At 40.9% G+C, this 27,195-nt stretch overlaps 1 protein-coding gene across 3 annotated transcripts in view; it reads left to right on the top strand.

Moving 5' to 3' along the window:
* The window catches only part of LOC128696841 (late secretory pathway protein AVL9 homolog), a 108,664-nt gene that overhangs the window by 57,796 nt on the left and 23,673 nt on the right, over positions 1–27,195 (top strand). For all 3 annotated transcript variants that reach the window (XM_053788244.2, XM_053788263.2, XM_053788253.2), the window contains 5 exons: positions 1,493–1,591; positions 1,865–2,036; positions 4,647–4,821; positions 21,117–21,205; positions 23,679–23,834. In XM_053788244.2, the coding sequence (XP_053644219.2) occupies positions 1,493–1,591; positions 1,865–2,036; positions 4,647–4,821; positions 21,117–21,205; positions 23,679–23,834 (691 nt within the window). The remainder of the gene's footprint in view (positions 1–1,492; positions 1,592–1,864; positions 2,037–4,646; positions 4,822–21,116; positions 21,206–23,678; positions 23,835–27,195) is intronic.

The following is a 27,195-nucleotide window of genomic DNA, read 5'->3' as shown; positions in this document are numbered from 1 at the left end:
ATTACCAGAAGATGCTAAAGTAACCCAGTCTGAAAATCAATTTAAGACTCTTCTCAAAAGCCACTTAATCACCCTAGACTAAATGCTAAATACTCAGTACTCACATACTCAATTATGTATTCCCATATCATAAATTCAACAATTACTTTTGAACCTTTCATCCATTGTCGACAGGAATATAATTGAATCATTGTTTTCACTAAAAGCATTTTTGAAAATATGAATATATCTCTTGTCTTATATAAATTAGATTTACTTATAATTAATAATCTACTGTACAACTATGATATAATTAATATTCTACTGTACAACTGTGATATAATTCTTAATGTTAAGTAGTCAGTAAGTACAACTATGATATAATTAATATTCTACTGTACAACTGTGATATAATTCTTAGTGTTAAGTAGTCAGTAAGCCAATAATGTTAAGTCAGCCCATAATGCCTAGGCATTATAGAGGCTCGCTTTGCATTGCAACCCATTATTGTAAACACATAATCTCAATGTACTACAGTGGACCCCCGGTTAACGATATTTTTTCATTCCAGAAGTATGTTCAGGTGCCAGTACTGACCGAATTTGTTCCCATAAGGAATATTGTGAAGTAGGTTAGTCCATTTCAGACCCCCAAACATACACGTACATAATTGGTCGCATTGGGAGGTGATCGTTAAGCGGGGGTCCACTGTATTTGCAAAGACATAAATAAATAAATAAATAATTGTTCGAGTTTTGAGTTGTTCATATCCTGAGGTACTACTGTATTAACCTGTACCGTATTTCATGGCTTATAAGACTTGTTTTAGTTTCAATGGCTCTGCATCGGACATAACTGGGAGAGCTACAGCCCACCCCTCACCCCAGACTTACAGCCCCCGCCACTGATCTTCAATTTATAGGACGCAGGGTGGTTTTTGGAGACATTTTATGGAAAAAAAAAATGCGTCTAATAAGCCGCAAAATATGGTATCTCTCTCGTCTGCGTTCCAGGAAATACAGATCAAGAGACTTCAACCATTCCCAGTAATTTAGGTGCCTTATCGTACTTATGTGTGCTGTGAAAGTTCTTCATGCACTCTTCAGTCAGCAACTTTGCCTGCCTTGAAGGGGGCAGTTAGTGTACAGCATTATTCCAGCCTAGAAAGAACAAACAATTTAAGAGAATCATCATGGGCTTGGCATCCCTAGTTTTGTGCAGCAGTTGCACACACATCTTGCTCATCAACTTGTTGGTATTTTACACCATTTTCATTTAACTCAGTTTGTCTAGGGCATTTGATACAGATTTGCAGATCCTATATTTCCTGAACTTCTCAGGTACATAACCTTTCACAGTTACAGAGGATAAAAATTAAACAGTATATCTAATGCCAGATTTATGGATTTCACTCTTGAATTCATTATATAAATTTCGTATGTGCAGTTTTCAGCATTTATGTACAGTAATCTTGTATTAATATTTTCACTTTTGCCTAATTCCTGTTTCATAGCTAGAGGAAGGGAAAATTGAGATACCTGATCCAGATTTGAAACGTCAGCTGAGCTTGTCTACAGAAGATCTGCGATTTGCAGAAAACATCGTTCGTCAGGTAGTTACTAAATATTTCTGTGTACAAGATTTAAAGTATATGTAGTGTATATGAACTATAATTATAATTTTAAAAATACACTTAAAGGGTTAATTTATATTGAAAGTGTAGAAAAAAAAGTTTTAAAGAAAATTTGACATGTTTGACTAAGTCTGCCTAAAAGCCATAACACACAGGCATATACACACATTTGTAGTTGCACATAAGTAATTTCAACACCTGAGATATAAACAAAAAAATTGTGGTTTAAAGTAATTTTTTTTTTTGTTATAGGTAGAGGCAGTAAGTGCAACCTTGAATAACAAAGCTCCCAATGGCACCTCTCCCATAAAGAACCACCCAGATGTGTTTCTTGAAGGTGTTGGCTGGGTCGGTGGTGAAGAATGGCTACGTTATCAGTTTAAGGTGTACCTCCTCTCTCTCTTGCGATCATCTGTGTGTGCAGGTGAGCATTATGTTTTACATTTCTTCCTTGCTTCATTATTGGCAGTCCTCTTGTTAATATTTTAATGTGGACTTACGGAACATCCAAAAGGACCCTACATTGATTTTTCTATCTTTGAATCCAAATTTTATTTAGAAAATACAATACATGGGAGGTAGGAGGTAGGTTACTGAAAGCAGTGAAGAGTTTTTACGAGGATAGTGAGGCTCAAGTTAGAGTATGTAGGAAAGAGGGAAATTTTTTCCCAGTAAAAGTAGGCCTTAGACAAGGATGTGTGATGTCACCGTGGTTGTTTAATATATTTATAGATGGGGTTGTAAGAGAAGTAAATGCGAGGGTCTTGGCAAGAGGCGTGGAGTTAAAAGATAAAGAATCACACACAAAGTGGGAGTTGTCACAGCTGCTCTTTGCTGATGACACTGTGCTCTTGGGAGATTCTGAGGAGAAGTTGCAGAGATTGGTGGATGAATTTGGTAGGGTGTGCAAAAGAAGAAAATTAAAGGTGAATACAGGAAAGAGTAAGGTTATGAGGATAACAAAAAGATTAGGTGATGAAAGATTGAATATCAGATTGGAGGGAGAGAGTATGGAGGAGGTGAACGTATTCAGATATTTGGGAGTGGACGTGTCAGCGGATGGGTCTATGAAAGATGAGGTGAATCATAGAATTGATGAGGGAAAAAGAGTGAGTGGTGCACTTAGGAGTCTGTGGAGACAAAGAACTTTGTCCTTGGAGGCAAAGAGGGGAATGTATGAGAGTATAGTTTTACCAACGCTCTTATATGGGTGTGAAGCGTGGGTGATGAATGTTGCAGCGAGGAGAAGGCTGGAGGCAGTGGAGATGTCATGTCTGAGGGCAATGTGTGGTGTGAATATAATGCAGAGAATTCGTAGTTTGGAAGTTAGGAGGAGGTGCGGGATTACCAAAACTGTTGTCCAGAGGGCTGAGGAAGGGTTGTTGAGGTGGTTCGGACATGTAGAGAGAATGGAGCGAAACAGAATGACTTCAAGAGTGTATCAGTCTGTAGTGGAAGGAAGGCGGGGTAGGGGTCGGCCTAGGAAGGGTTGGAGGGAGGGGGTAAAGGAGGTTTTGTGTGCGAGGGGCTTGGACTTCCAGCAGGCATGTGTGAGCGTGTTTGATAGGAGTGAATGGAGACAAATGGTTTTTAATACTTGACGTGCTGTTGGAGTGTGAGCAAAGTAACATTTATGAAGGGATTCAAGGAAACCGGCAGGCCGGACTTGAGTCCTGGAGATGGGAAGTACAGTGCCTGCACTCTGAAGGAGGGGTGTTAATGTTGCAGTTTAAAAACTGTAGTGTAAAGCACCCTTCTGGCAAGACAGTGATGGAGTGAATGATGGTGAAAGTTTTTCTTTTTCGGGCCACCCTGCCTTGGTGGGAATCGGCCGGTGTGATAATAAATAAATAAATACATGGGAATTTGAAATTAATTACAAAAAATATATAATTTTTTACTTTTCACAAATCCCATATTCATTGTATCATTTTGAATAAGTATTATGATAATAATAATTACAATACCTGAAAGGACTATGAAGACAGCAACACAATTTACTGACTGAACAAGCAGTTGATGGGCTGAGCATAAAAGAAGGGACACCACTGTATTTCTGCTAATTTATTCAAGTACTGCCTCCCTATTGTAATAAAAAAAAACTTAGTTGTATGCAGAAATTATTTGTGCTGAATTTGCACTTGCAACTAAAATTATACATTGAAGCAACTCTTCCAACTATTATATTATATGACCTCTAGTCTGTTAAACATCTGCCCATCCATGAAATATTAATGTTTGAACCTCCACCTCAACTCCCTCACATTAGTATTAAGATTAAACAGTTTAATACAAGTTAACCGCTCTTGTCTAGATTTAAGTAGTTATTATGTACTAGGATTAATCTGCCCAAAATGCCCCCGGCATGATAGTGGCTTTCTTTGTACTTAGCAAACCAAAATTGTAATTACACATAGTAACCTTTACAAAGAAATAAAATCTTTATCTTTACATTAAAACCCTTATCCAAATGCCTATATTAGTGCAGGTATTAAGTAGTTTCATAAGTTACAGTCTGCCCAAAATACTTTATAACAAGGGGTTTTCCAACAAATATTCAAAGTGATGTAATCCCACAGCTTAATCAGTACCTTATTATTTTTGGAAATCTATTTGACTTTGCTCTTTGAACAAGTATATTGGATTTAATTATCTCAATAATTACTGTACATGTGTTTTTTACAATATAGAACAATAACAAGTCAGTAATTCAGATTTATTTCATAGTTAGGATAATAAAAAAGTGGTTTTTCAGTGACAGATATGACAATACTTGTATTTTAAGCTTTGTTACTTCTAGAAGCAACCTTGTCTGGTGGATGAGTAATCATAGTCATATACAGTACTGTATTTAAGATGTAGAAACTGTGTACATTCAAAATAGTTTTAGCAAATATTTGGATTTAAATGAAGTAATGTTTGAAGCCTAAATTAGTATTGATGTATGAATTGGGTGGCACACAATAATGTACCTCTTTTTATATTAAATAGATTACCCCATTTTATAATTGTTCACTGACTCTTTGACCATCAGAGGGCAGCCGAGAATGGGAAGTATTCAATGGAACCTTCATGAGTGCTTGGAAAGAAACTCACAATTATCGAGTGTGGATGGCATCTGGTCCTTACCCATCACTGATGGAGCTGACCCCAGGCCATCCTCATGCAGGCAATCTTTCTATGAATGACATGAGAATTAGGCTCTCACAGTAAGTTCACAGTTTTAAACAAATTTTTTTAATCACTCTATTCATACAGATTTTACTTTGTTATATAGCATGGTAAATGCATAATGATCTTTTATACTTACCATAGCATTCAGAAGTCTTCTTTATTTCTCTTTCAACAAACCGGCCATATCCCACCGAGGTGGGGTGGCCCAAAATGAAAAATGAAAGTTTCTCCCTTTACATTTAGTAACATATACAGAAGAAGAGGTTACTAGCCCCTTGCTCCTGGCATTTTAGTCACCTCTTACAACATGCATGGCTTATGGAAGAAGAATTCTGTTCCACTTCCCCATGGAGATAAGAGGAAATAAACAAGAACAAGAACTAGAAAGAAAATAGAAGAAATCCCAGAGGGGTGTGTATATATATGCTTGTACATGTATGTGTAGCATGACCTAAGTGTAAGAAGTAGCAAGACGTACCCGAAATCTTGCATGTGTATGAGACAGAATAAAAAGACACCAGCAATCCTGCCATCATGTAAAACAATTACAGGCTTCCGTAGTACCTCCCTGGGCGGTTGCTGTCTTCCAGCCTACTACCTATAAGTATTCAGAAGTATTATTGCTTATTAAATTGACTAGTATGTTTAGTCTATAGGTATATTAATACAAACACTTTTATGGGTGTGAAGTATGGGTTGTAAATGCTGCGGCATGGAGGAGGCTGGAGGTAGTGGAGATGTTGTGTCTAAGGGTAATGTGCATACCTGGAGTATACCTAGAGAGGGTTTTGGGGGTCAATGCCCCCATGGCTCAGTCTGAGACTGGGCCTTGTGGTGTAAATATTATGCAGAAAATTCAGTGTATGGAAATTAGGAGGTGTGGAGTTACTAAAAGTATTATTCAGAGGGCTGAAGAGGGGTTATTGAGATGTTTGGGTCATTTAGAGAGGATGGAGATAAATAGGTTGACTTGGAGGATATATAATCTATAGTAGAGGGGAGGAGGGGTAGGGGTCATCCTAGGAAAGGATGGAGGGAGGTGGTAAAAGAGGTTTTGTGTGCAAGGGGCTTTGACATACAACAGGCATCTGTGAGCATGTTAGATAGGGGTGAATGGAGATGAATGATTTTTTTGGGACCTGACGAGCTGTTGGAGTGTGAACAAGGTAATATTTTGTGAAAGGATTAAGGGAAACCAATTAGCCGGACTTGAGTCCTGGAGGTGGAAAGTACAATGCCTGCACTTTAAAGGAGGGGTTTGGGATGACATCTGAACTGTTGTATCTGAGCGCCTCTGCAAAGACCGATTCTACATGAATGATGGTGAAAGTGTTTCTTTCTTTGTTGGGTCACCCTGCCCCGGTGGGAGACGGCTGACCTGTTGATAAAAAAAAAAATTCATACAAAGTGCTGTTAGTGACTAGTATAACTAGGATAAGACTTGCCAACTATGCAAGAAACCATATGTGTAATGCAACATTGAAAAGTTACTCTCAACTTCATTTTTTGTGACCTGTGTATTGTGGAGGGATACATTTTTGCATATGTTGTTATAACAGGAAAAATTGGCCTAATGGGTATGGTACTCAAACTTTTATGTTAATTTTAAAGTACCATCGTTTGTACCTTGTAAAAGCTGAATTGTATATGAGAAGTAGAATGGTACAGTTAGTTAACCTTTAATAATAATAATAATATCTTTATTTCTACAAATACATGTACAAGGTATACAGGCCTAGCTGACATCAGTCATACTACTACAGTACTACATATATAGAAAGCCGCTTGTTATGCAGAGCGTTTTGAGCAAATTAGGTCAATTTTGTCCCGGATGTGACCCACACCAGTCAACTAACACCCAGTTACCCATTTTTACTGATGGTGAACATAGACAACCGGTGTAAGGCAACACGCCCAATGTTTCTACCCTTGCCAGGAATCGAACCCAGACCCTCAGTGTGTGAACCGAGAGCTTTTGCCACCAAGCCACAGGCCACCTCTACTACCCACACACCCCAAATTGAAAGCCCCCTCTGTATCCACAAGTCTGAAAAAAATAAAAATTATTTTAGCTTCTAATATGGTGGAGAATAATTTTCTAATGCCTAAGTAGTAGATTGGTAGACAGCAGCCACCCAGGAAAGTGCTACTGCCCTGCCAAGTGAATGTGAAAAGGAAAGATGTAATTGTTTTACATGATGGTAGGATTGCTGGTGTCTTTTTTTTTTTTTTTTTTTTTTTTTGTCTCATAAACATACAAGGTTGAATTCAGGTATGGCTTGTTCGTTTTACTTACACGTAGGTCATATTACACATGCATGCACATGCATATGTTGAAAATATATATATATATATATATATATATATATATATCTATATATATATATATATATATATATATATATATATATATATATATATATATATATATATATATATATATATATATATATATTTTTTTTTTTTTTTCAACGAGTCGGTCGTCTCCCACCGAGGCAGGGTGACCCAAAAAAAAGAAAGAAAATCCCCAAAAAGAAAATACTTTCATCATCATTCAACACTTTCACCACACACACACATTATCACTGCTTTTGCAGAGGTGCTCAGAATACAACAGTTTAGAAGCATATACGTATAGAGATACACAACATATCCCTCCAAACTGCCAATATCCCAAACCCCTCCTTTAAAGTGCAGGCATTGTACTTTCCATTTCCAGGACTCAAGTCCGACTATATGAAAATAACCAGTTTCCCTGAATCCCTTCACTAAATATTACCCTGCTCACACTCCAACAGATCGTCAGGTCCCAAGTATCATTCGTCTCCATTCACTCCTATCTAACACGCTCATGCACGCTTGCTGGAAGTCCAAGCCCCTCACCCACAAAACCTCCTTTACCCCCTCTTTCCAACCCTTTCGAGGACGACCCCTACCCCTCTTTCCTTCCCCTATAGATTTATATGCTTTCCATGTCATTCTACTTTGATCCATTCTCTCTAAATGACCAAACCACCTCAACAACCCCTCTTCTGCCCCCTGACTAATGCTTTTATTAACTCCACACCTTCTCCTAATTTCCACACTCCGAATTTTCTGCATAATATTTACACCACACATTGCCCTTAGACAGGACATCTCCACTGCCTCCAACCGTCTCCTCGCTGCTGCATTTACCACCCAAACTTCACATCCATATAAGAGTGTTGGTACTACTATACTTTCATACATTCCCTTCTTTGCCTCCATAGATAACGTTTTTTGACTCCACATATACCTCAACGCACCACTCACCTTTTTTCCCTCGTCAATTCTATGATTAACCTCATCCTTCATAAATCCATCCACCGACACGTCAACTCCCAAGTATCTGAAAACATTCACTTCTTCCATACTCCTCCTCCCCAATTTGATATCCAATTTTTCTTTATCTAAATCATTTGATACCCTCATCACCTTACTCTTTTCTATGTTCACTTTCAACTTTCTACCTTTACACACATTCTCAAACTCATCCACTAACCTTTGCAATTTTTCTTTAGAATCTCCCATAAGCACAGTATCATCAGCAAAAAGTAACTGTGTCAATTCCCATTTTGAATTTGATTCCCCATAATTTAATCCCACCCCTCTCCTGAACACCCTAGCATTTACTTCTTTTACAACCCCATCTATAAATATATTAAACAACCATGGTGACATTACACATCCCTGTCTAAGACCTACTTTTACTGGGAAGTATTCTCCCTCTCTTCTACACACCCTAACCTGAGCCTCACTATCCTCATAAAAGCTCTTTACAGCATTTAGTAACTTACCACCTATTCCATATACTTGCAACATCTGTCACATTGCTCCTCTATCCACTCTATCATATGCCTTTTCTAAATCCATGAATGCAATAAAAACTTCCCTACCTTTATCTAAATACTGTTCACATATATGCTTCAATGTAAACACTTGATCTACACATCCCCTACCCACTCTGAAGCCTCCCTGCTCATCCGCAATCCTACATTCTGTCTTACCTCTAATTCTTTCAATTATAACCCTACCGTATACTTTTCCTGGTATACTCAGTAAACTTATTCCTCTATAATTTTTACAATCTCTTTTGTCCCCTTTCCCTTTATATAAAGGGACTATACATGCTCTCCGCCAATCCCTAGGTACCTTCCCCTCTTTCATACATTTATTAAATAAAAGTACCAATGGAATTTTGGTGAGCTGGAGAGAGGAGACAGCAGAGAAGAAAGTGATTACATAGCGGGAACGCTTCACTCTGGAGGTCCCAAGGTGGTAATTGCAGTGATGTATAACCCACCACAGAACAGCAGGAGACCAGGGCATGAGTATGACGAGAGCAATAGAGCGATGGTTGACACACTGGCTGCAGTGGCCAGAAGAGCTCATTCATGCAGGGCAAAGCTCCTGATCATGGGCGACTTTAACCACAAGGAGATCGACTGGGAGAACTTGGAGCCACATGGGGGCCAAAATACATGGAGGGCTAAGATGATGGAGGTGGTACTGGAAAACTTTATGTACCAACACGTAAGGGACACTACAAGAGAGAGAGGAGAGGATGAGCCAGCAAGACGGGACTTAGTATTCACCTTGAGCAGTGCAGATATTGAGGACATCACATATGAAAGACCCCTTGGGGCCAGCGATCATGTGGTTTTGAGCTTCGAATACACAGTAGAGCTACAAGTGGAGGGGGAAGCAGGAAGGCCTGGACAAATGAAACCAAACTACAGGAAAGGGGACTACACGGGAATGAGGAACTTCCTGAACGAGGTTCAGTGGGACAGAGAACTGGCAGGGAAACCAGTTAATGAGATGATGGAATATGTAGCAACAATGTGCAAGGAGGCTGAAGAGAGGTTTGTACCCAAGGGAAACAGGAATAATGAAAAAGCCAGGATGAGCCCATGGTTCACCCAAAGGTGCAAGGAGGCAAAAACCAAGTGTGCTAGGGAATGGAAGAAATATAGAAGGCATAGGACCCAGGAGAATAAGGAGAGCAGTCGTAGAGCGAGAAACGAATATGCGCTGATAAGAAGGGAGGCCCAATGACAATATGAAAACGACATAGCAGCAAAAGCCAAATCTGACCCGAAGCTGTTATACAGCCACATCAGGAGGAAAACAACAGTCAAGGACCAGGTAATCAGGCTAAGGAAGGGAGGAGAGACAACAAGAAATGACCGTGAAGTATGTGAGTAACTCAAGAGATTCAAAGAAGTGTTCACAGAGGAGACAGAAGGGGCTCTAGAGTGACAGAGAGGTGTGGCACATCACCAGGTGCTGGACACGGTACACACAACCAAGGAAAAAGTGAAGAGGCTTCTGAGTGAGCTAGATACCTCAAAGGCAATGGGGCCAGATAACATCTCTCCATGGGTCCTAAGAGAGGGAGCAGAGGCGCTATGTGTACCCCTAACAACAATATTCAATACATCTATCGAAACAGGGAGATTGCCTGAGGCATGGAAGACAGCAAATGTAGTCCCAATCTTTAAAAAAGGAGACAGACATGAAGCACTAAACTACAGACCAATGTCACTGACATGTATAGTATGCAAAATCATGGAGAAGATTGTCAGGAGAAGAATGGTGGAACACCTAGAAAGGAATCTCATCAACAGCACCCAACATGGTTTCAGGGACGGGAAATCCTGTGTCACAAACCTACTGGAGTTCTATGACAAGGTGACAGCAGTAAGACAAGAGAGAGAGAGAGAGAGAGAGAGAGAGAGGTGAGTAGATTGCATTTTCTTGGACTGCAAGAAGACATTTGACACAGTGAATAGCAGAATACAGTGTTGTAGCAGCAACTAACCAGTATTATAATGGTACTTAGTGGAGTGGAGTGACTTTCATTAGTTTCTTTTTTCTTGAAATACCAGACGTATACTGTGAATTTCATATAACCTGTAGTTACCAGCGGTCGCAATATACACAACGAGAAGCAATTATTAATACAGAAAAAGCGTCCTTCCTCCAAAATTTCCACCAGTCAACTATAGTGATAATATAGCATTTATTGTGGTGGAGACGAAAAAAAACTAGAAAAGCTAGATACAGCGATTGATAAACAAGGGTTGAGGCTCGACCGTTCGTCATTGTAGGAGCTGCCAGAAATCACCGGCTCTTCAACACGCAAGTTATACTTTTGTATCAATCAAATCACATATTACTCGGGTAGATAATTTCAAGTAGATCCTTCATGTGTTAGCACAAATCACTGACTAGTATGTTTTAAATAAGTGACCCACTGATCAGATCAGATCGACTGGTCCGAACCCTTGATGGTCCGAACCCTTGACTGGTTTCAAACGGATTCGTTGGACAATAAAGCAGACTGTAAACGGATGGGGTTGTAGGGGCCCTTATCAAACACAAACAATAAATATAAATCAGGAACGTACACGGTAAGCTGTCCAATATACAAGTACAGTTAGAAATAGAAATACAAATAGCTAGAGCTTCATTTAAGGAGGTTATTAATAGAGTATTCAAGAGGTTGCTAGTAGAATTACAGTAAATCAACCATTCAAATCATTATGAAGCTCTGTATAGTCTGCAGTCAATCAAACAAACGGGCTTCCACATGGATAAATTGTCATTTTCGTTGAAATTGGTGTCACGCCCCTTGTGCAGATATCCAAGAACTAGCTACAAGCAGTATTAAAACAGGGAAGTGTTTTTGGGTATGCCCAAATGAGGAAAATCTGTGGACTAAAATCACAAGGGTATTAAAAGAGGATAACATCAAAGCTGCTTTCATAGACAACCTGGAAGCTTTCTACAACAGATGGGAACATAAAAAGTCTGGGCTGAATGGTACTGCCCTTGATACTGGCCATGTAGTCAGAAACTGTAAGGCTGAAGGTGATGTCCTGGTAGTCAGTAAATGTGGGGCTGATAGTGCTGTCCTGGGAGATAGTAATCGTGAAGCTGGAGGTGCTGTCCTGGGAGACAGTAATGGTGAAGCTGGAGGTGCTGTCCTGGGAGACAGTAATGGTGAAGCTGGAGGTGCTGTCCTGGGAGACAGTAATGGTGAAGCTGGAGGTGCTGTCCTGGGAGACAGTAATGGTGAAGCTGGAGGTGCTGTCCTGGGAGACAGTAATGGTGAAGCTGGAGGTGCTGTCCTGGGAGACAGTAATGGTGAAGCTGGAGGTGCTGTCCTGGGAGACAGTAATGGTGAAGCTGGAGGTGCTGTCCTGGGAGACAGTAATGGTGAAGCTGGAGGTGCTGTCCTGGGAGACAGTAATGGTGAAGCTGGAGGTGCTGTCCTGGGAGACAGTAATGGTGAAGCTGGAGGTGCTGTCCTGGGAGACAGTAATGGTGAAGCTGGAGATTTTGTCCAGGTAGTCGGGAATTATACGCAGGAAGGAATACATATAAATGACCTCATAGGGGACAGGAGCCGTAGTGGGGAAACAATTGTAGTCAAAGATAAGATAAAACCAATATTGCAAACTAGAAATACCACAGGAAATAGCAAACAAGAGGACTCCACTAGCAATAGTGAGGATATATTACCAAAAACAACTGGTGGGAGCTCCATTGTTGGTGCTAGGGATGATAGAAGTAAGACAGGGAAACATGCACCAACAGGGAATACAGTCACAGAAACCCAAGGCAAACGGAAACCAAGCCTGTGCACATACTATGCACTTGGTATCTGCAAACATGGGAAATCTGGAAAAACAGACGGGACGTGCAACTATGACCACCCTAGAAAATGTCATGCCCATATGACAACAGGAAAATGCAAACTCCCTTCCTGTAAGTTTTTTCACCCTGAAATGTGTACCTCTTCAGTACAGGAAAGACTGTGCTATAACTTAAATTGCCAGGCACACCATCTAAAGGGTACAAAAAGATACAAAACATCCAGGCCATGGGAAAACCTGGGTAGCTACAGCCACTCAAAGAGGGAGAGGTTTTTTAGTGCCAGGAAGGAAAAAAACTGGCAGGAAATGGCAGAAATCGTACACCAAATCCAGTCATTCCTGGAGTGGAACCACAGTCGATGGCCTCCACTCCAAACCAACAGATACAGATACTAATGCCGGAAAAAAAATCCCCCCCCAGTACCAACAATACCACCAGTCCGATGACATTCTTCTTTGCAAATATACAGGGTCTAAAGCCAGCAACAAACAACAAAATACCTTTCATCCGTGGACTGCTTGCAGAGGCAAATGCAATGTTCGCGGCTTTCACTGAGACCCACATAAAGGATCACTTTGACAACGAAATATGGATCCCAGGTTACAACCTATACAGATGTGACAGAGTGAACAGGCAAAAGGGGGGGGTTGGCCTGTACATTGCAGAGTCACTTTTTTGCACAGAACTTCTAAATGCCTCAAATGATGTAGTGGAAGTTTTAGCAGTAAAGGTCGAGAACCAAAACCTAGTCATTGTGGTAGTCTACAAGCCTCCGGATGCAACATCCCAGCAATTCCAGGAACAGCTGTTAAAAATTGACCACTGTCTGGAAAATCTTCCAGCTCCTGCACCCAACATCTTGCTCCTGGGGGATTTCAACTTAAGGCACCTAAAATGGAGGAATATAGCAAATAATATTGTTGCAGTAATAACACCAGGAGGCAGCTATGATGAAAACTCACACTCACGCGAGCTTTTAAATCTCTGCACAAAATTCAATTTAAACCAGCAAATAATAGAGCCTACTAGACTGGAGAATACACTAGACTTCATCTTCACTAACAATGATGATCTGATAAGAAATGTCACCATATCAAAAACAATATACAGTGGACCCCCGGTTAACGATATTTTTTCACTCCAGAAGTATGTTCAGGTGCCAGTACTGACCGAATTTGTTCCCATAAGAAATATTGTGAAGTAGATTAGTCCATTTCAGACCCCCAAACATACACGTACAAACGCACTTACATAAATACACTTACATAATTGGTCGCATTTGGAGGTAATCGTTATGCGGGGGTCCACTGTACTCAGATCACAACATAATTGAGGTTCAGACATGTATGCGCGGAGCCCCAGACCGACATAATGAGACTAGTCATGAGGGAGCATTCACCAAATTCAACTTCAATAACAAAAACATAAAGTGGGACCAAGTAAACCAAGTCCTAACCGATATAAGCTGGGAAGATATACTAAGCAACACAGACCCCAACTTATGCCTAGAACAGATTAACTTGGTGGCACTCGATGTATGCACAAGGCTTATTCCTCTAAGAAAAAGGAGGAGTAGATGTAAAATAGAAAGAGACAGGCGCTCCCTTTACAGGCGACGGAAAAGAATAACAGAGCGGCTAAAAGAGGTCAATATATCTGAAATGCGTAGGGAGACACTGGTCAGAGAAATAGCAAGCATCGTACTCAAGCTAAAGGAATCTTATAGGAGTCAGGAATCGCAGGAAGAACTAAAAGTCATAAATGAAATCGAAAGAAACCCAAAGTATTTCTTCTCCTATGCCAAATCAAAGTCGAGAACAACGTCCAGTATTGGGCCCCTACTTAAACAAGATGGGTCCTACACAGATGACAGCAAGGAAATGAGTGAGCTACTCAAGTCCCAATATGACTCAGTTTTTAGCAAGCCGCTAACCAGACTGAGAGTCGAAGATCAAAATGAATTTTTTATGAGAGAGCCACAAAATTTGGTTAACACAAGCCTATCCGATGTTATCCTGATGCCAAATGATTTCAAACAGACGACAAATGACATGCCCATGCACTCTGCCCCAGGGCCAGACTCATGGAACTCCGTGTTCATCAAGAACTGCAAGAAGCTTCTATCACGAGCCTTTTCCATCCTATGGAGAGGGAGCATGGACACGGGGGTCGTCCCACAGTTACTAAAAACAACAGACATAGCCCCACTCCACAAAGGGGGCAGTAAAGCAACAGCAAAGAACTACAGACCGATAGCACTAACATCCCATATCATAAAAATCTTTGAAAGGGTCCTAAGAAGCAAGATCACCACCCATCTAGAAACCCATCAGTTACACAACCCACGGAAACATGGGTTTAGAACAGGTCGCTCCTGCCTGTCTCAACTATTAGATCACTATGACAAGGTCCTAAATGCACTAGAAGATAAAAAGAATGCAGATGTAATATATACAGACTTTGCAAAAGCCTTCGACAAGTGTGACCATGGCGTAATAGCGCACAAAATGCGTGCTAAAGGAATAACAGGAAAAGTCGGTCGATGGATCTATAATTTCCTCACTAACAGAACACAGAGAGTAGTCGTCAACAGAGTAAAGTCCGAGGCAGCTACGGTGAAAAGCTCTGTTCCACAAGGCACAGTACTTGCTCCCATCTTGTTCCTCATCCTCATATCCGACATAGACAAGGATGTCAGCCACAGCACCGTGTCTTCCTTTGCAGATGACACCCGAATCTGCATGACAGTGTCTTCCATTGCAGACACTGCAAGGCTCCAGGCGGACATCAACCGAATCTTTCAGTGGGCTGCAGAAAACAATATGAAGTTCAACGATGAGAAATTTCAATTACTCATATATGGTAAACACGAGGAAATTAAATCTTCATCAGAGTACAAAACAAATTCTGGCCACAAAGTAGAGTGAAACACCAACGTCAAAGACCTGGGAGTGACCATGTCGGAGGATCTCACCTTCAAGGACCATAACATTGTATCAGTCGCATCTGCTAGAAAAATGACAGGATGGATAATGAGAACCTTCAAAACTAGGGAGGCCAAGCCCGTGATGACACTCTTCAGGTCACTTGTTCTATCTAGGCTGGAATATTGCTGCACACTAACAGCACCTTTCAAGGCAGGTGAAATTGCTGACCTAGAAAATGTACAGAGAACCTTCACGGCATGCATAACGGAGATAAAACGCCTAAATTACTGGGGGCGCTTGAGGTTCCTAAAACTGTATTCCCTGGAACGCAGGCGGGAGAGATACATGATTATATACACCTGGAAAATCCTAGAGGGACTAGTACCAAACTTGCACACGAAAATCACTCACTACGAAAGCAAAAGACTTGGCAGACGATGCAACATCCCCCCAATGAAAAGCAGGGGTGTCACTAGCACGTTAAGAGACCATACAATAAGTGTCAGGGGCCCGAGACTGTTCAACTGCCTCCCAGCATGTATAAGGGCGATTACCATCAGACCCCTGGCAGTCTTCAAGCTGGCACTGGACAAGCACCTAAAGTCAGTTCCTGACCAGCCAGGCTGTGGCTCATACGTTGGTTTGCGTGCAGCCAGCAGCAACAGCCTGGTTGATCAGGCTCTGATCCACCAGGAGGCCTGGTCACAGACCGGGCCGCGGGGGCGTTGACCCCCGGAACTCTCTCCAGGTAAACTCCAGGTACCACACAAGAGATTAGTGCAAAAACTGGAGGACCAAGCAGGGATAACAGGGAAGGCACTACAATGGATCAGGGAATATTTGTCAGGAAGACAGCAGCGAGTAATGGTACGTGGCGAGGTGTCAGAGTGGGCACCTGTGACCAGCGGGGTCCCACAGGGGTCAGTCCTAGGACCAGTGCTGTTTCTGGTATTTGTGAACGACATGACAGAAGGAATAAACTCTGAGGTGTCACTGTTTGCAGATGACGTGAAGTTGATGAGAAGAATTCATTCGATCGAAGACCAGGCAGAACTACAAAGGGATCTGGACAGGCTGCAGACCTGGTCCAGCAATTGGCTCTTGGAGTTCAATCCCACCAAGTGCAAAGTCATGAAGATTGGGGAAGGGCAAAGAAGACCGCAGACAAAGTACAGTCTAGGGGGCCAGAGACTGCAAACCTCACTCAAGGAAAAAGATCTTGGGGTGAGTATAACATCAGGCACATCTCCTGAAGCGCACATCAACCAAATAACTGCTGCAGCATATAGGCGCCTGGCAAACCTCAGAACAGCATTCCGACATCTTAATAAGGAGTCGTTCAGGACCCTGCACACCGTGTACATTAGGCCCATATTGAAGTATGCGGAACCAGTTTGGAACCCACACCTAGCCAAGCATGTAACGAAACTAGAGAAAGTGCAAAGGTTTGCCACAAGACTAGTCCCAGAGCTAAGAGGTATGTCCTACGAGGAGAGGTCAAGGGAAATCAACCTGACGACACTGGAGGACAGGAGAGATAGGGGGGACATGATAACGACTTTCAAAATACTGAGAGGAATTGACAAGGTGATCAAAGACAGGATGTTCCAGAGACTGGACACAGCAACAAGGGGTCACAGTTGGAAGCTGAAGACACAGATGAATCACAGGGATGTTAGGAAGTATTTCTTCAGCCACAGAGTAGTCAGGAAGTGGAATAGTTTAGGAAGAGATGTAGTGGAGGCAGGATCCATACATAGCTTTAAGCAGAGGTACGATAAAGCTCATGGTTCAGGGAGAGTGACCTAGTGGCGACCAGTGAAGAGGCGAGGCCAGGAGCTTCGACTCGACCCCTGCAACCTCAACTAGGTGAGTACACACACACACACACACCATATCTGGCTTTTCTTCTGTTTTCTTATTAGTTCTTCTTTATTTCCTCTTATCTCCATGGGGAAGTGGAAAAGAATTCTTCATCCGTAAGCTGTGTGTGTCATAAAAGGCGACTAAAATGCCGGGAGCAAGGGACTATTAACCCCCTCTATATAAATTACTAAATTTAAAAAAAAAAGACTCGTTTTTCTTTTTAGGTTACCTTACCTTGGTGGGATATGACTGGTGTGCTAAAAAAAAATATCTAATGGTAATTACATGTTCAACTGGTCAGACCGCTACTCGTTCATAAATGTGCTGACATAATTTATACAGTTATTACAATAATGCAGTAGTCTGCATAACAGTAAATCTCCTATTATTTTTTTTTTTTTTTTTTTTTTTTGTGAATAAAAACTCAAAATAGAAAGCAAGTGTAATATAGGAGAGGCCTGGGGACATAAATAATGATCAGAGGAAATGATTGTGCCAGGAATATCTACATTGTTTATTCTGTTCCCTATTTTTAACCCTGTCCAAATGTAGATCTACATTTTTTTCATTCAACATTTGAAATTATGTAAAAAAAAGTAGATCTTTTTTTTTTTTTTACATTTGAAAACGTGTAAAAAACTTTGATCTACATTTTTTCTTGTTATATTTGAAAATATGTAAAAAAACAAAGATCTACTTTTGGAGCACTACACATGTGAACGTAGATCTGTTTGGACAGTTTAAGGGTTAAATTGGCAATTTTTTAATTTTGTGTGAAATTGGCCAAATTACCAATTTCTGATCACTTTATTGTGCAGGTGAAATAATTAAATTGGTGGTTTCTTGTACTCAGCCGATAGAATGGAAGGCATACTAGTGAAATAGCTAAGAGTTTGGTTGACTGGAACAGTGAAATTGGCCTAAAATAGGACTTGTGGGAGAAATTGTCAGTATATAAATATCGCTGAGATGGCTTAGCGAGAGCTTAATTTTGTAAGTTTTCCATCAAATTTTATACTTTGGGTTTCATTACCTTCAGAAAATATTCTCTATCATTTCATAAGAAAAAAATAATTTTGTTTTTTTTTAATTTTTGAACCCTAAAAGCAATTTTCAGGTCTTTTAACCCCTTTCAGGTCTGGACCCTGAAAGGGGTTAAAACCCTTCACCACTGAAAGGTTTAATATGGAGTCTCTTAAGAGACATCAATGTTGGTGCCCCGTGGGGCCTGGTGGCAAATGCTCTTGCTTCACACAGTGGGGGTCCGGGTCTGATTTCCGGCGAAGGGGTGGAAACATCAAACGTGTTTCCTTACACCGGTTGTCTATGTTCACCCATCAGTAAAATGGGTACCTGTGTGTTAGTCGACTGGTGTGAGTTGCATCCTGGGACAAAACTGACTTAATTTGCCCGAAATGCTCTGCATAACAAGGGGCTTTCTACTATATGGTAGTATGTTAGCTGGGCCTGTGTACTTTGTACATGTACTTTTTTTTTTTTTTTTTTTTTTTTTTTTTTTTTTTTTTTTTTTTTTTTTTTTTTCAACAAGTCGGCCGTCTCCCACCGAGGCAGGGTGACCCAAAAAAAAAAAGAAAGAAAATCCCCAAAAAGAAAATACTTTCATCATCATTCAACACTTTCACCACACTCACACATTATCACTGCTTTTGCAGAGGTGCTCAGAATACAACAGTTTAGAAGCATATACGTATAGAGATACACAACATATCCCTCCAAACTGCCAATATCCCAAACCCCTCCTTTAAAGTGCAGGCATTGTACTTCCCATTTCCAGGACTCAAGTCCGGCTATATGAAAATAACCGGTTTCCCTGAATCCCTTCACTAAATATTACCCTGCTCACACTCCAACAGATCGTCAGGTCCCAAGTATCATTCGTCTCCATTCACTCCTATCTAACACGCTCATGCATGCTTGCTGGAAGTCCAAGCCCCTAACCCACAAAACCTCCTTTACCCCCTCTTTCCAACCCTTTCGAGGACGACCCCTACCCCTCTTTCCTTCCCCTATAGATTTATATGCTTTCCATGTCATTCTACTTTGATCCATTCTCTCTAAATGACCAAACCACCTCAACAACCCCTCTTCTGCCCTCTGACTAATGCTTTTATTAACTCCACACCTTCTCCTAATTTCCACACTCCGAATTTTCTGCATAATATTTACACCACACATTGCCCTTAGACAGGACATCTCCACTGCCTCCAACCGTCTCCTCGCTGCTGCATTTACCACCCAAGCTTCACATCCATATAAGAGTGTTGGTACTACTATACTTTCATACATTCCCTTCTTTGCCTCCATAGATAACGTTTTTTGACTCCACATATACCTCAACGCACCACTCACCTTTTTTCCCTCATCAATTCTATGATTAACCTCATCCTTCATAAATCCATCCGCCGACACGTCAACTCCCAAGTATCTGAAAACATTCACTTCTTCCATACTCCTCCTCCCCAATTTGATATCCAATTTTTCTTTATCTAAATCATTTGATACCCTCATCACCTTACTCTTTTCTATGTTGACTTTCAACTTTCTACCTTTACACACATTCTCAAACTCATCCACTAACCTTTGTAATTTTTCTTTAGAATCTCCCATAAGCACAGTATCATCAGCAAAAAGTAACTGTGTCAATTCCCATTTTGAATTTAATTCCCCATAATTTAATCCCACCCCTCTCCCGAACACCCTAGCATTTACTTCTTTTACAACCCCATCTATAAATATATTAAACAACCATGGTGACATTACACATCCCTGTCTAAGACCTACTTTTACCGGGAAGTATTCTCCCTCTCTTCTACACACCCTAACCTGAGCCTCACTATCCTCATAAAAGCTCTTTACAGCATTTAGTAACTTACCACCTATTCCATATACTTGCAACATCTGCCACATTGCTCCTCTATCCACTCTATCATATGCCTTTTCTAAATCCATAAATGCAATAAAAACTTCCCTACCTTTATCTAAATACTGTTCACATATGTGTTTCAATGTAAACACTTGATCTACACATCCCCTACCCACTCTGAAGCCTCCTTGCTCGTCCGCAATTCTACATTCTGTCTTACCTCTAATTCTTTCAATTATAACCCTACCGTATACTTTTCCTGGTATACTCAGTAAACTTATTCCTCTATAATTTTTACAATCTCTTTTGTCCCCTTTCCCTTTATATAAAGGGACTATACATGCTCTCCGCCAATCCCTAGGTACCTTCCCCTCTTTCATACATTTATTAAACAAAAGTACCAACCACTCCAACACTATATCCCCCCCTGCTTTTAACATTTCTGTCATGATCCCATCAGTTCCAGCTGCTTTACCCCCTTTCATTCTACGTAATGCCTCACGTACCTCCACCACACTTACATTCTGCTCTTCTTCACTCCTAAAAGATGGTATACCTCCCTGGCCAGTGCATGAAATTACTGCCTCCCTTTCTTCCTTAACATTTAAAAGTTCCTCAAAATATTCTCGCCATCTACCTAATACCTCCCTCTCCCCATCTACTAACTCCCCTACTCTGTTTTTAACTAACAAATCCATACTTTCCCTAGGCTTTCTTAACTTGTTTAACTCACTCCAAAATTTTTTCTTATTTTCATTAAAATTTCTTGACAGTGCCTCTCCCACTCTTTCATCTGCACTCCTTTTGTACATGTACTTGTAGTAAATAAAGATATTATTATTATTATTATTATTATTATTATTATTATTATTATTATTATTATTATTATTATTATTATTACTATTATTACTTGTGGGCACATAATCATTAATTTGTGGCTGTATTCTAATTTATTTATATATTTTAGCACAATCCAAGGCTTGGACAAAGGTCGTCGCATCAATCAGACACTTGCTACCACTGGCACAGCGGTTGTGAAGACCAAAGAAGCTGTTGGTAAGTCTCTTTCTAATGCCCACTTGTGATAATTCAAGTAAATTTCTTTACTCCAGACCATTTTCGTCTTTTCACTACTGCAGAGTCTGACACAAAAGTAGCTTGGTAGAGAGCAACCATCCAGAGGGCACAGTACATACGGTAAACCTTCTAATTAATGGATTAATAAGGGGGAGAGGGTGTATGTTTTGTGTATGTATACTATATCAGCAGATGGGTCTATGAAAGATGAGGTGAATCATAGAATTGATGAGGGGGAAAAAGGTGATTGGTGCACTGAGGAGTATGTGGAGACTAAGATCTTTATTCATGAAAGCAAAGAGGGGAATGTATGAGAGTATAGTTATACCAACGCTCTTGTATGGGTGTGAGGCATGGGTGGTGAATGTTGCAACAAGGAGAAGGCTGGAGGCAGTGGAGATGTCATGTTTGAGGGCAGTGTGTGGTGTGAAATAATGTAGAGAATCCATAGTTTTGGGATTAGGAGGAGGTGCAGGATTACCAAAACTATTATCCAGAGGGCTGAGGAATGGTTATTGAGATGGTTTGGACATGTAGAGAGGGTGGAAAGAAATAGAATGACTTCGAGAGTGTATAAATCTGTAGTGGAGGGAAGGCAGGGTAGGGGTCAGCCTATGAAAGGTTTGAGGGAGGGGGTGGAGGAGGTTTTGTGTGCAAGAGGCTTGGACTTCCAGCAAGCGTGCATGTGTTAGAAGCAAATGGAGACAAGTTTTTTTTTAGGACTTGACGTTCTGTTGGAGTGTAAGCAAAGTAAAATTTATGAAGGGATTCAGAGAAACTGGCAGGCCGGACTTGATTCCCAGAGATGGGAAGTACAGTGCCGACACTCTGAAGGAGGGATGTTAATGTTGCAGTTTTATAACTGTAGTGTAGGCATGCCTCTGGCAAGACAGTCATAGGGTGAATGATGAAAGTTTTTTTTCTTTTTCGGACCACCCTGCCTTGGTTGAAAATGGCCGATGTGTTAATAAATAAAAATAAATACATGTATATCTCCATAGGCAAATGGAGAAGAATCCTTCCTCCGTAAGCCATGCATGTCATAAGAGGTGACTAAAATGCCGGGCACAAGGGGCTAGTAACCCCTTCTCCTGTATACATTACTTAAGTTATGAAGAGAAACTTTTGTTTTTCTATTTGGGTCACCCTGCCTTTGTGGGATATGGCTGGTTTGTTGAAAAAATTGTACAGTTGGACCCCCATATCCGCGGGGATATTGAAACCATGGATAAAAGATCCTAGGTAGTAGGTTGGTGGACAGCAACCGCCCAGGGAGGTACTACCGTCCTGCCAAGTGAGTGTAAAACGAAAGCCTGTAATTGTTTTACATGATAGTAGGATTGCTGGTGTCTTTTTTTCTGTCTCATAAACATGCAAGATTTCAGGTACGTCTTGCTACTTCTACTTACACTTAGGTCACACTACACATACATGTACAAGCATATATACACACACACCCCTCTGGATTTTCTGCAATTTTCTTTCTAGTTCTTGTTCCTGTTTATTTCCTCTCATCTCCATGGGGAAGTGGAACAGAATTCTTCCTCCATAAGCCATGCATGTTGTAAGAGTCTACTAAAATGCCGGGAGCAAGGGGCTAGTAACCCCTTCTCCTGTATAAATTACTAAATTTAAAAAAAGAAACTTTTGTTTTTCTTTTTGGGCCACCCCGCCTCGGTGGGATACGGCCAGTTTTTGAAAGAAGAAGGATAAAAGATAAAGATAGACTTTATTGCTTTGCAAAAGTTACAATGTGTCATTTCTATTTTGATTTTCTAAGTATGTACAAAGAAAGCCACTATCGTTCCAGGGCATTTCAGGCAGACTAGTCCTAATACTTAAAATCTATTTAAATCTAGACAAGATAAGAGTGTATGTCTTCTTAATAGTAGTAAACCCCATATATATAGGTCCTATACATCCCTGTTATAAAGTTTAATTGATAAATTATGCACAATAAGTGGAGAATTATCACTTTTTCACTGATGGGAAGCACTTCATGGCTTCTCTTAGGCTTTGAAGAATTACCAACTTCTCTGTTTTTGCACTTTGGGGCCATTATTATGCAAAATTAAGAGGTATTTCTGGGCCACAGTAAACAGTGGATAACTGAAGCTGCGGATACCAAATCAGTGGATATGGGGGTTCTATTGTACGTGTACTTGTATAGTATCCTGAGGCAAATAATTTTGAAAGTTTTAAGGATATTCTTTTGAAAGTAAATTGAGTGAATACAAGAACTGTCTGTTTTGGCCAATAGGTATGCTACAGTGTTATTTTCTTACTACTTTACCAGACAAGCAGCTTGTCTGTGTAGCTTACTGACAGGGGATCAAGCATCAGGGACTCTCTGTAATGAATGAACCACTCAGGTTTAGAACTTAACATGGGCAGAATTTTCATTGGAAAAATATTCCATTATGTTAATGACATTTCCATTGTTTTCCATCAGGAGGAGCTCTGACATCAGCTCGTGGGGCAATAACCAACTTGTGGTCTTCCTTCACCACCAGTAGTAACAACGCACTCACAGATCCAGCCATGGAAGCCACAGAAACACTGCATAGTGCTAGGCTTGAAGACCATCAGGATGAAAAGACAGTTTCTGGTACAGTACTTTTAGTTTATTTCTTCAATGCACACACATTATTCCAGGGCACAATGACAGAAATATCTAGGACTAAAATATCAATATTGTTAATTAAATTGGTGGATTAGTTTGTGGAGTGTGCTGAAGCAAAATGTTGTTCATTACTTTTTTTTTTTTTTTTCAACATGTTGGCCGTCTTCCATCGAGGCAGGGTGACCTGAAAATAAAGGAACCCTTTCACCATCATTCTCACTGTCACTATCTTGCATTACTTTTCAGAAACAAATACAGCCTCTCTTCAATTCACGACAGGGTTCAGTTCCTAAGAGTAGGTCGGTAAGCGAATTGGTCATTAAGTGAGGAGCATACTACAGTGGACCCCCGCATACCGTTGGCATCACATAACGTTAAATCCGCATACCGCTACATTTTATCGCCAAGATTTTGCCTCGCATACCGCTAAAAAACCCGCTCAACGCTGTTCGTCCGAGACGCGTCTAATGTGCGCCCATACAATAAGTGTCAGGGGCCCGAGACTGTTCAACTGCCTCCCAGCACACATAAGGGGGATTACCAACAGACCCCTGGCAGTCTTCAAGCTGGCACTGGACAAGCACCTAAAGTCAGTTCCTGATCAGCCGGGCTGTGGCTCGTACGTTGGTTTGCGTGCAGCCAGCAGCAACAGCCTGGTTGATCAGGCTCTGATCCACCAGGAGGCCTGGTCACAGACCGGGCCGCGGGGGCATTGACCCCCAGAACTCTCTCCAGGTTAGCCAGCCTCACATGTTCCGCTGGTGGCATTGTTTACCAGCCAGCCTCCGCGGTAACATCCAAGCATACAATCGGAACATTTCGTATTATTACAGTGTTTCTGGTGATTTTATCTGCAAAATAAGTGACCATGGGCCCCAAGAAAGCTTCTAGTGCCAACCCTACAGGAATAAGGGTGAGAATTACTATAGAGATGAAGAAAGAGATCATTGATAAGTATGAAAGTGGAGTGCGTGTCTCCGAGCTGGCCAGGTTGTGTAGTAAACCCCAATCAACCATCGCCACTATTGTGGGCAACAAAAAGGCAATCAAGGAACCTGTTCTTGCCAAAGGTTTAACTGTGTTTTCGAAACAGAGATCGCAAGTGATGGAAGATGTTGAGAGACTGTTATTGGTGTGGATAAATGAGAAACAGATAGCAGGAGATAGCATCTCTCAAGTGATCATAAGTGAAAAGGCTAGGAAGTTGCATCAGGATTTAATTAAAAAAATGCCTGCAACTAGTGATGATGTGAGTGAATTTAAGGCCAGCAAAGGTTGGTTTGAGAGATTTAAGAGGCGTAGTGGCATACATAGTGTGATAAGGCATGGTGAGGCTGCCAGTTCGGACCACAAAACAGCTGAAAAATATGTGCAGGAATTCAAGGAGTACATAGAAACTGAAGGACTGAAACCTGAACAAGTGTTTAATTGTGATGAAACAGGCCTGTTTTGGAAGAAAATGCCAAGCAGGACCTACATTACTCAGGAGGAAAAGGCACTCCCAGGACATAAGCCTATGAAAGACAGGCTTACTCTGTTGATGTGTTCCAATGCTACTGGTGATTGCAAAGTGAAGCCTTTATTAGTGTATCACTCTGAAACTCCCAGACCGTTCAGGCAAAAGAATGTCCTCAAGGAAAATTTGTGTGTGCTGTGGAGGGCAAACAGTAAGGCATGGGTCACTAGGGACTTTTTCTATGACTGGTTACACCATGCATTTGCCCCCAATGTGAAAGATTACCTAACTGAAAAGAAATTAGAACTTAAGTGCCTCCTGGTGTTAGACAATGCCCCTGGTCATCCTACAGACGTGGCAGAGCGACTTTATGGGGACATGAAATTCATTAAGGTGAAGTTTTTGCCTCCTAATACCACTCCTCTCCTGCAGCCCATGGACCAGCAGGTTATTGCAAACTTCAAAAAACTGTACACAAAAGCTCTGTTTGAAAGGTGCTTTGTAGTGACCTCAGAAACTCAACTGACTCTAAGAGACTTTTGGAGAGATCACTTTAATATCCTCAATTGTGTAAACCTTATAGGTAAGGCTTGGGAGGGAGTGACTAAGAGGACCTTGAACTCTGCTTGGAAGAAACTGTGGCCAGAATGTGTAGACCAAAGGGATTTTGAAGGGTTTCAGGCTAACCCTGAGAATCCTATGCCAGTTGAGGAATCCATTATCTCATTGGGAAAGTCCTTGGGGTTGGAGGTTAGTGGGGATGATGTGGAAGAGTTGGTGGAGGAGGACAATGAAGAACTAACCACTGATGAGCTGATAGATCAACTTCAACAGCAAGAGGCCAGACCTGAGGAAACTGGTTCGAAGGAGGGGAGAGAGAAATTGAAGAAATTGCCTACTACATAGATTAAGGAAATCTGTGCAAAGTGGCTTGAAGTGCAAACCTTCTTGGATAAAAATCACCCTCACACAGCTATTGCAAGCCGTGCTGGTGACTATTACACTGACAATGTTGTGAAACACTTTAGGGAAGTCATAAAGGAACGAGAGGTACAGGCCACTATGGACAGATATGTTGTGCGACAGAAATCCAGTGACTCTGAAGCTGGTCCTAGTGGCATTAAAAGAAGAAGGGAAGTAACCCCAGAAAAGGACTTGACACCTCAAGTCTTAATGGAAGGGGATTCCCCTTCTAAACACTAACAATCTCCTCCTCCTCCCATCCCATCAATCATCACCAGATCTTCAATAAAAGTAAGTGTCATGTAATTGTGCATGCCTTTTTCAGTTTGTGTGTATTAAAATTAATATTTCATGTGGTAAAATTTTTTGTTTTTCATACTTTGGGGTGTCTTGCACGGATTAATTTGATTTCCATTATTTCTTATGGGGAAAATTCATTCGCATAACGATAATTTCGCATAACAATGAGCTCTCTTGCACGGATTAATATCGCTATGCGGGGGTCCACTGTATATGGTAGTGGATTTGTCAGCCATCTTTAGATATTTTTTTAATGTCACCTTTGCACCATTTATAACATTTTTTAGTATATTTTTAAATGTCTATACAGTAGTGTACTGTATACTGTAATAAACAGAATAGAGGAAATCGGCTTTAATATACAGTAGGGCCCCACTTTTTGGCGTTCCACTAATACGGCGCACTCAAATTATGACCAAAACTTTGTATACGGCAAGCGATCTTTCAAATACGGTGTGTGCCACCCGGTTTGTTTGCATTCTCCATGAGCACATCTCTATTATATAATAATCACTCTTGGGCACATTAAATGTTTAATTTTACGTCAATGTAGACATTTTCATTAATTCATCTATGATATTTTCTTCAAAATTATATAAGAAACACCTTACATAGCATATAAACATG

This window comes from Cherax quadricarinatus, chromosome 31 (assembly GCF_038502225.1).
Source record: "Cherax quadricarinatus isolate ZL_2023a chromosome 31, ASM3850222v1, whole genome shotgun sequence".
Taxonomy (NCBI): Eukaryota; Metazoa; Arthropoda; class Malacostraca; order Decapoda; family Parastacidae; genus Cherax; species Cherax quadricarinatus.
This window is presented reverse-complemented; position numbering and strand designations above follow the sequence as displayed.